The sequence below is a fragment of the Choristoneura fumiferana genome, chromosome 17, assembly GCF_025370935.1.
Source record: "Choristoneura fumiferana chromosome 17, NRCan_CFum_1, whole genome shotgun sequence".
Taxonomy (NCBI): Eukaryota; Metazoa; Arthropoda; class Insecta; order Lepidoptera; family Tortricidae; genus Choristoneura; species Choristoneura fumiferana.
This window is the reverse complement of record NC_133488.1, coordinates 13,353,224-13,362,186: the sequence shown is the minus strand read 5'-3', so window position 1 is coordinate 13,362,186 and position 8,963 is coordinate 13,353,224. Positions and strand designations below refer to the sequence as shown.

General features: G+C 33.6%; 2 protein-coding genes and 1 long non-coding RNA gene across 3 annotated transcripts in view; all 3 read right to left on the bottom strand.

Moving 5' to 3' along the window:
* The window catches only part of LOC141436757 (pyridoxal kinase-like), a gene marked incomplete in the record, with an annotated part of 3,271 nt that extends 1,733 nt beyond the window's left edge, over window positions 1-1,538 (bottom strand). Inside the window, 3 exon segments of the mRNA XM_074099791.1 lie at window positions 1-91; window positions 273-466; window positions 654-1,538. Of these exon segments, the coding sequence (XP_073955892.1) occupies window positions 1-62 (62 nt within the window).
* A 1,858-nt stretch (window positions 1,539-3,396) lies between these two features.
* Window positions 3,397-4,424, bottom strand: LOC141437109 (uncharacterized). Its single transcript, XR_012452365.1, has 2 exons — window positions 4,246-4,424; window positions 3,397-4,189 (listed from the first exon to the last, which is right to left on the bottom strand). It is a non-coding gene; the product is annotated as an uncharacterized lncRNA (long non-coding RNA).
* A 740-nt stretch (window positions 4,425-5,164) lies between these two features.
* On the bottom strand, window positions 5,165-8,489 carry Blos1 (biogenesis of lysosome-related organelles complex 1 subunit 1). The gene is made up of 3 exons (XM_074099747.1): window positions 8,274-8,489; window positions 8,117-8,189; window positions 5,165-7,059 (listed from the first exon to the last, which is right to left on the bottom strand). Exons 1-3 carry the CDS (start codon window positions 8,332-8,334, stop codon window positions 6,810-6,812), a joined length of 384 nt encoding a protein of 127 aa, XP_073955848.1. The 5' UTR covers window positions 8,335-8,489; the 3' UTR covers window positions 5,165-6,809.
* Window positions 8,490-8,963: the final 474 nt, after the last annotated feature.

Below are 8,963 nucleotides of genomic sequence, written 5' to 3'. Positions count from 1 at the left end.
CCCACGTATCCATGAACTACGTGACTCTGGATGGAAAGAACTCTAGGTATATCTTCAGACATGTTTACCAACTTTATCACTTCCAGTTATTCTAAAAAAAAAACATTAAGCACGATTATGATTGGTTTTTTGGAGTTTTTTTTTTGGAGCGCATGGTCTCTTTTTCTGGTTTTTCTGTGCATCCATGTCTCAGTTTGTATTTTCGATTATAATAAGCACGATATCATCGTATTATATTAGTCAAGTTTATTGAATTAAAAGTACTTACTTACATCAACGCACGCAAGGCAATGCAGAGCACGTAGAACACGACTATTTCAGCCTATTGTTCTACTGCAGTGGCACAGTTTGGTTCATTAAGAACTTTATTAAGAAATTTCAGTAACTATTACACTTATCTTATCGCTAAACTGGCGTCAATAATAACCATACGACACTTACAATGTGACACTGACAAGTCTGACAACTGCAAGAAAATTTAAAACACGGTCACATTTGTGTACTCGAACAGTCCTAATGTTTAATACAAATTTGTAAAGGTATTCTGATATAATAATTATCAAATACTTAAAATATTAAATTATTTTTTATCACGGACTACGAATATATGGTTATATTATTCCCTCAAATAACTATTAGTTCAATGTAATTACATTTATATACAGTAGCTCGAACACTCCTTATCAAGTTCAATAGTAGATTGTACAAAAAGAGCATACATTGAGCCATTTTACCCGAGACGTTTATATAGCCAGTGTCAAACTGGAGCATTAAACCCATTTTCCCTTCGATACGTCTATCCACCCTCGCCGCATCGGCTCGGGAGGCTATTGAACGGGAAACATGACTCGTTTTATGCTCTTGTTGTACAATGCAATGCATTATTCTTCTTTTGTTTAGAAAGCAGTCAAATGTGACCACAGAAAACTTTTATATAACACTCCGTAAATTATGCTGTTGCATAATTGTCTGAAACAATTCAGTCACTATAAAAACGCACTAAATTGTAAATAAGGGAACATAATTTATTTGGTAGCAAATATATTTAAAACTATGCATTTAACACCTATTATATTTAATAAATACACTATTATTTAGACTTAGGCAAATTGTATTTCTAAGATATTTTTACTTCAGTTGTTTACGGTTTATTGATTACAGTTAGTTTGGATAGTTTAGCATAGAACAGGGTGTTCAAAATCTTTTTCTCAAAAATGTCCGTAAAGTTTGCCATTATTCTTTACATATCAGAAGGTGAAGTGCATAGTTTATGGTCAGCGAAAAATTAAAAAGTTAAAAGATTGCAGGCGCGCTAGCTCGACAATAATGAATTAGCGCGCCTGCAATCAGTCACTTTTTTTTTTAAAGTTAAAAAGGCCATGGAAATGTTGGCACAAGTCGTATACAGCCAAGTCTAATGGCCGGTATCAGATATTTTGTTGGAACTCCGGACTTTTTCCATTGGGTCTGAAATAGCTTGTGGTGTTTTCGGTGGAAAAATACACCTGCAGTTTATTTTTAATGAAAAAGGCGGGAAAGCATAAAAAATATTGGAATAAAATTAAATTTTATAATATATTTTAAGAAAAAGTTTGTTCTATTTCAGAATTATTCACCATTTTTGAGAAAAGCTAAATATTAGCCTCGGCTGGAATAGCAATTGCTGGCTTCGTATTAGTTAAACGGACTCGCAAGCTCGTCCGTTTAATACTCATACTCAGCCAGCAATTGCCTACTTCCAGGCCACGACAATAATCTACTATTATTTATTCTCTTACTTATGTATGTTATGGTAACTTGTACTAGTAAAATTATAAAGTACCTACTTTGTGATGGATGGAAATGAGTTTTGAGGAGTTTCGAAAACCCCTTTCTTTGGTAACAGGTGTTATCATAACTTTTACTTGGCTATAGTGCGTCACAGACATGATAATGATAAAATACATCAAGCAATAGTGATGTGCAATGTCAGTAAAAGTTACAGGGAACTTTTTTTACAATGCACGTGCTCGGAAAAGTGCCTCTTGACGTGGGTCAACATATCCATAGAAAATTAGCGATTCCTGCACGCATCCACAAGTGTGCAGTAAAGTTAAGTATGGATCTTACTTACCGCACTTGTGCGGTAAAGTAACTTTTTAAATTGCCAAATTATGTCCAAACTATTGTTAAAAAAATAAGTCTAAAGAGTCGTTATAGTTAGGCTTTGAACAAATAAGAAACGTTTGATGCAACCAACTGAATATTTACTGATAAGATAATACAGATTAATCGCGACAGAAAAGAGAACGTTAATTTTTTTTTTCATGTAAACTTGTATTTTAATTCCGTCTAAAGTTATGAAAAAAAAGGAAATAAATTCTTGAGTCCAATTCGGACCGTGCGACGTCAAGCGCGCGCACTCGAAAGTTAACCAATGAGCTTCCAGTGCGCGCGCACGACGTAGCACGAACCAATCATGGTTACCCGTTCGCGCCTGTCATGAAACCCGCCAAAGTAATGTCATAAGTTCAGTCGGTGAATTAATTTTTGATGAGTAAATTAAAATGAAGAGTTTAAATGATGAATTTATATCTGACTTTACGCCGCCTTACGTCCTTCACGAAGCACATATTGTCAGTGACAAACTCAATGCTGAACAAAATACGTGAACTATAATATACATAACTAAGTTAATAAACATCTTAAATTGATAGAATAATCTACTTCTACGCACATGGATATTATAACATCTACCGGTATGTCTTATTCTTATTTATTTGCTTTTATCTATTAGAATTAGTAAACCAATTTTGATTTATTTACAGTTCCAAAGCTAAAAAATCTCATATTTACGGTAACTTTTTGTTGACAGCTGGTAGATTAGATACATAATACATATACTTGATGATAATTAACTATTACACGGATTTATTCACGGGTTGCACTGATATTTAGCATTATAGGAGCGTGCAGGAGATAAGGACTAGCCAATATAAGTGTGGAAAATGTCAAGCAAAAAGGGCTAATAATTAATCTTAAAAAATCACGATACTAAAACAAAGTCTCCTTTACCTATCATTAGTAGCTGTAGCTGTTCTAATCTTCTGAGTCAATGATTGTTATGAAAGTTGGTTTAATAAAGTGTATACGTTAACGATTTTGGTTTGGCGTGCATATCGGTATGTATATCTACTGCCTGCTACTGTAGTAAAAGGAGTATGGCAAATAAATGATGTAGTCACTGCCTCGATTTTTTTCCTCGCTTAATGCATTGTAAAACGTTGTATGATATACGTGTCAAAAGTAGGAATTCCCAACTCGTGCCGGCTCAAAACACTCGCTTCGCCCGTGTTTCAAGTTCTCCGCCACTCGTTGGGAATTGCCTACTTTCCGCACTTGTATCATAAATAACTATTAACACATTCAATGGCAAGGACCCGGTTGTGGAGTCGTTATTATGGATATTTTTATGGTTGAATTAATGAATTAATGATGCATAAGAATCTGAACAAAAAGTATGTTGTTTAAATTGTCATGGAATGAAATCTCTTGTATTATTATAGTAGAGCATATTAAAAAGAAAATAAACATGTGTTTTTTGAAACTTTTAAAAAAGTATGTGGTACGCTGGTAGGTATTTTTTGCTGAAATTTATTTTGGTGAAATTTTCTCTAATTGGGTTTTTTAGGTTCCAAATTACATTTGCACAATAAATCCGAAGAAAATAAATTGGACTCTAATAACGTAAGAATAAGGTACTTAGGTAATTACTTTGGGGGCGTGGCCTGGACGGATCCGTCACATGGCAGATGAAAGAGAAAACATGATGCCATTATAAATCAAACGATGCCTGATGCCAAAAAATACGCTACCCCATAAAGGGGTCCATTTTGGCTCATATACATTTTTTATTCGATTATTTAAAATAATACCGCTTTGTAATCATAATCATCATTTCTCCGAAAAAATTTCATTATATATTTTTTAAATAAGTAATTATTTTTACTACTACTTACATTGTTCATAATGATACATATTTGTTTTTTTTTTACTCATAAGGTCAACACTGAGATTTTATCTATCCAAATAATGTTATTTGGGAGAATTTCTTTATTTATAAACTTATTTCATATAATCATCGCAGTTCTAACCAAACCTAACCCACTTTTTGGCAAGATGTCGGTTCTGTGAGGGTCGCAGTTCTAACCTAACCCACTTTTCTGGAAGTATTTCGGTTCTGTGAGGGTCGCAGTTCTATCTAACCTAACCTAATCCACTTATCTGGCAGGATTTTGGTTCCATGAGGGTCGCAGTTTTATATTATCCTAACCCTGCCGTCGCTTTATGTTTTTGAAATAATCATGTATGTTAGGAAGAACATATGTGATTTTCCCACTAACGTCGATAAGCCAAAGGCTACTAGAAACACAGGGAAGCTTAAAGTTCCATCTTACAGACTGGCTAAAACCAAAAAGTCTTTTCTGGGAAATTGCATACGTTTTTATAATAAAATTCCAAAAAATATTATAAATGAAACGGATACAAAATTCAGATCTATTGTCAAGAAGACATTATCAAAGGCGTAAGTATTATAAAGTTAATGATATATCATGGACAGGGATATTTGGAAATAATTCCGATCCGCATTAGCGATCCTTCAAATAGTTGTGTTAAATACTTGTGATGTCTACATATCATTTAATAATATTGTAAATCTGTTTTAAAAAAATGTATCTATACCTCTAGAGTTTCTTGCCGGATTCTTCTCAGCAGCGGTTTTTCCGAACCGGTGGCAGATTTTTTTTTGACATTCATAAGTGCCTGTTATAGCCTAAATTGAATAAAGATATTTTGACTTTGACTTTATTAAATATAAAAAATATATAAAATAATCAATATATTTAATATGAGTGAGTCTCACGGTAGTTTCATGTTCAAAGTCGCAGTTTTAACCTAACCTAACCCATTTTTGGCAGCATTTATATTTTATGAAGGTCACCATTCTAACTTAAGATAAGATAAGATAAGATAATGCTTTATTTACCAAAATAGATTACACAGTCATAAAGATATACAATACAATATTAATCGCCATTAATTAGGAACTAAAGTTTAACTGTGGTGTGATTAACTTTTTTTTAGTTTTCTTATTTTGAATTTACTTGCATTTATTTATGTATGGATAGATTAGGAATAAACAAATGTATGTTTTAAAATACATATAATACCAAATGTAATAAATTAGGAGTTCCAATGATTATTATCTAAAATAAAAATGTATAAGTAATGATCATTAGGATGTAAAATTATATGAGATACCTACATTTTCGAAGTTTCAATAATCGAATTTGCAATTTTAAGTATATGAACTTTGGCGCACCCACCCAGCTGCCACTTAGCTTACAAAAAAAACAAGTAACATTACTTTGTAGGTACAAACATATGTATTAGACATTTAATAACAATTAATTTCACCATATGATGTTAGTTCATACATTTTGACAGCTGAATGCATGAACTAATAAATAGTCCATTAACATTTAACATCTTATGGTAAAATTGGTACTAATTATCCTATATTGGGAGTGAGGTATTCGAGTACCTAAACCAACAGGTTTTTGAAATATAAATTCCGGTAGGAATTCCCAACACAAAGTTTCAAAATCTTGTATGTTAGGATGAAAACAACAGGTGATTGCAAGGTGATTGATAGCTTTACAAAGTGGAAAACTGTTAATTCGAACGTGAATGTGAATGGAAATAGTTCACGCAAAATTTTACATACTTACTTAAGTTTTTACCATTCAGTCATTCATTCAATTATAAAAGGTACCTACATAACGACGACTCCTCTGCATTACTTGTCCAAAAATGCTACGAGAATCCTAACCCTAATTGATGTTATTCAAAAATTGTACATTAAGTACATCATTTCTGTCACATCAAATATTTTCTTCAACATTACTCAGGTGTTAAGTGTAATATGTGTATGTAAGGGATGTGGATATAAGGTACCGTAAACTGCTTCAACTTTGCCCTCTGGCCCCAACATTGCCTGATTGCTTTAAACTTTTATCTACACGGGAATTAATATTACGGGGGGATAAAAGTTTAAAAACCTAGAAGGGTGCTAGTTATCGACTGTAAATTGAATCAGGCAATGTCGGGGCCAGAGGGCAAAGTTGAAGCAGTTTACGATAGTGCCTTACCTAAAAAGTATAACTAAAGCTATATTATACTTGTACTATTAACTATTCTGTGATTATACTCTATTTATTCTAACATGATTCAAATGACACATGATCATTATGTAACTTTGTAAGGCAGTTACTAATTTTTCATTTTTACCAACAGATATTATAATGCTGGAAAAAAATAACACACACACACACACACAAACATCACGCCTGTATTCCCAAATGGCGTAGGCAGAGCCCACGAAACGTTACCGCTTCGGAGCCACTTTTAGCAATTTTAGGTTTAAAGTTTGACAAAAAAAGGTACAATAGTGACAGGTTGCTAGCCTGTCGCCTACGGTATACCTTAACCTATATCCTATGTCGCCTCTTACAACCACGGAAGAAATGGAGAGATGTTATTCTAATCCAACACCACATGGGTAAAAAAAGAAATCACATTATTTCCAATATTTGAACTGAAATTTGCTAACAAATTGTTAAGTTACTGCATAGGCACTGTGTTATATTAACTTACTTTCTTTAATGAACGCCTTTACAATGTTGCTGATAGTTTGCGTAAAAATAGGAGGGACTTTATTTAAGTCAGTTTGGCATCTGTCATTTGAATCATGTAATTTAGTAACTAAGTTATTGGCTACTGTTTGGTTGCTCTTGTGTTATTTTGTATGCATTTTCCAAAGTGTCTGTTACAATCTTCATATCATTTTCAATACTCCTGGCCCAGTTTTCCACATCGCCAATCTCTTTTAGTGCACTACTGAAGTTCTCTACTAGCGCCAACCATTGTTGGGTTTGTTTTGAGAAGTTAATTGCTCCTTGATGTAATGACTTGGCTTCGGCATCAAGTTTTTTTTGATTCAGATATGCTTGAGCTACACTGCAATAAAGCAATGTAAATTAATATTAAACAAGTTGCATGTCATTGTTGTACAGTCAACCAATTTGATTCCTAGGCCACTATGGAACCTTATTGTAGTAAATAAGTTTATTTGTCTGTAACAATGTTTATAGTTATTTCTTTTTCTTCTTCTTTCTGCAGTGTTGTCTGTCTTTTATTGTCTCTGTCGCCAACTGAGAGATACTCCACTGAGCATCCCTTCGAGTACTGTTGTTGAACCTGCTTGGTAGAGCAAAGGTAGAGAGTAAAAATACAGGTAGAGAAAGGAAAATAACTCGAAGTTTCAAAAAGAATTATGAAAATCGGATTACTCTGTAAAAAGTAATGCCTAGTCATATATTACAATCAGTGACTGAAAAATCAATCATCCCCTGTTTTCCTACCCTTAAGGTAGGAATATTTTTTCCAAATTTATTTGGGACCACCCTCGGGGTATACGCTTTCCAATAAAAAAAGAATTATCAAAATCAAACAACTCTGTAAAAAGTTATGCGTGATCATACATATATACGCATTGACTTGAGAGCCTCCTCCGTTGGCCTTCTCCTCTATCTTGGTAGAGCAGGGACACTGTGCTTCTTCAGTCTGTAGTAGTGCATGCTTCCTGTGTCTCAGTTTTGTTGCCAATTGATTTATGTGATTTGATAATCTGCCTGATACAATTTGCTATAAAGAATGATGTAAAATGTCATTACGAAATGGTTCTGTGGTGGCCTAGGAATCAAATTGGTTGACTGTATCTATTTAAGCTTCAATAGACATCATCATTTCCAACCTCATGATATCCCATGGTTGGGCACAGGGCCTCTGACGCTCTGCCAGAATGAGAGGCTTAGACTGTAGTTTATTTGGTACAAAACCCGAGAACAAACATACATATTATTTATACAAATATCTGCCCTGGCCGGGAATCGAAACCGGGACCTAAAGCTTCGTAGTCAGGTTCTCTAACCACTTGGCCATCCGGTAGTCATAAAAGACAGTTTAAATTACTTACTCAGTTATAAAAAGTAACCAAATTAATAATATTACTAACCCAACATTAAGATGATCCACAAGGGCTTGTGTTAGGTCATTAGCAGCCGTAATACAGGCCTTACGTTTTTGTTCTGAAATCAGGCATTTAACATTTTAATTTTAGTCTCAAGTGTACAGAAAATGCAAATTTGGCAACGTAAACAAAACAAGCTTACCCTGCACTACCCGTTTCGCTGCTTGTTTGGCCTGGTGTTCTTTAATAAGCGAGGACAACATTATTCTTCTGATCGGTCGGTTTATTATTATGTAGCTTTTTTGACGTGAATAAAGGGGGTATATAGTATATTTCTATCTTCTGCAAAAACAGAAACAGTTCCTTCCTCTCTGGCCAAATTATTTTTTACCTACTTCACTTGACTTGACGTTGTCATTGTCATAGTTGTCATTCATTGTCAATGCCAACTGTCAAATCAAAAGTTTTTATAATTTTTACTTATGGAAAGACAAAGGGATCTTACCCAGTCCATTTTCGCGTTTTAATCGATTTAATGAAAGACGATTAAATTGAATTTTTCAAGCGTATTTATAATACATAATGTTTATATCTAATGTATGCTCGTACCGATCGTGTACTTTTTAAAAATTTCTTTCTTAGTTCAATTCAATACAATTTTTTTAATACTATAGATAAGTAAGTATTTAAAAATAAATGAAATGCTATAAATAGCTTCGAACAGCATTGGTTGGAGAGACGATGATTAGATAGGTAGCAACAGTAGTAGTAGAGTAAGTAATCTGATAACGTAAAAATAAATGGTTAACAGTAGGTTTGTTAGAAGCGCTCGTGAACGTTATTACTCAGTAGCGGTAACCGATTGCTATTACCACTTAGTTTACAGTGCTTG

Bases quoted from the DNA above. Each gene is read 5' to 3' on its own strand.
- Blos1 (XM_074099747.1), bottom strand. From the start codon at position 8,334: ATGTTGTCCTCGCTTATTAAAGAACACCAGGCCAAACAAGCAGCGAAA. The intron at 8,190-8,273 runs GTAAGCTTGTTT...GCCTGATTTCAG, and splicing joins AGCGAAACGGGTAGTGCAGG to AACAAAAACGTAAGGCCTGT. The intron at 7,060-8,116 runs GTTAGTAATATT...GCTTTATTGCAG, and splicing joins GTGGATCATCTTAATGTTGG to TGTAGCTCAAGCATATCTGA.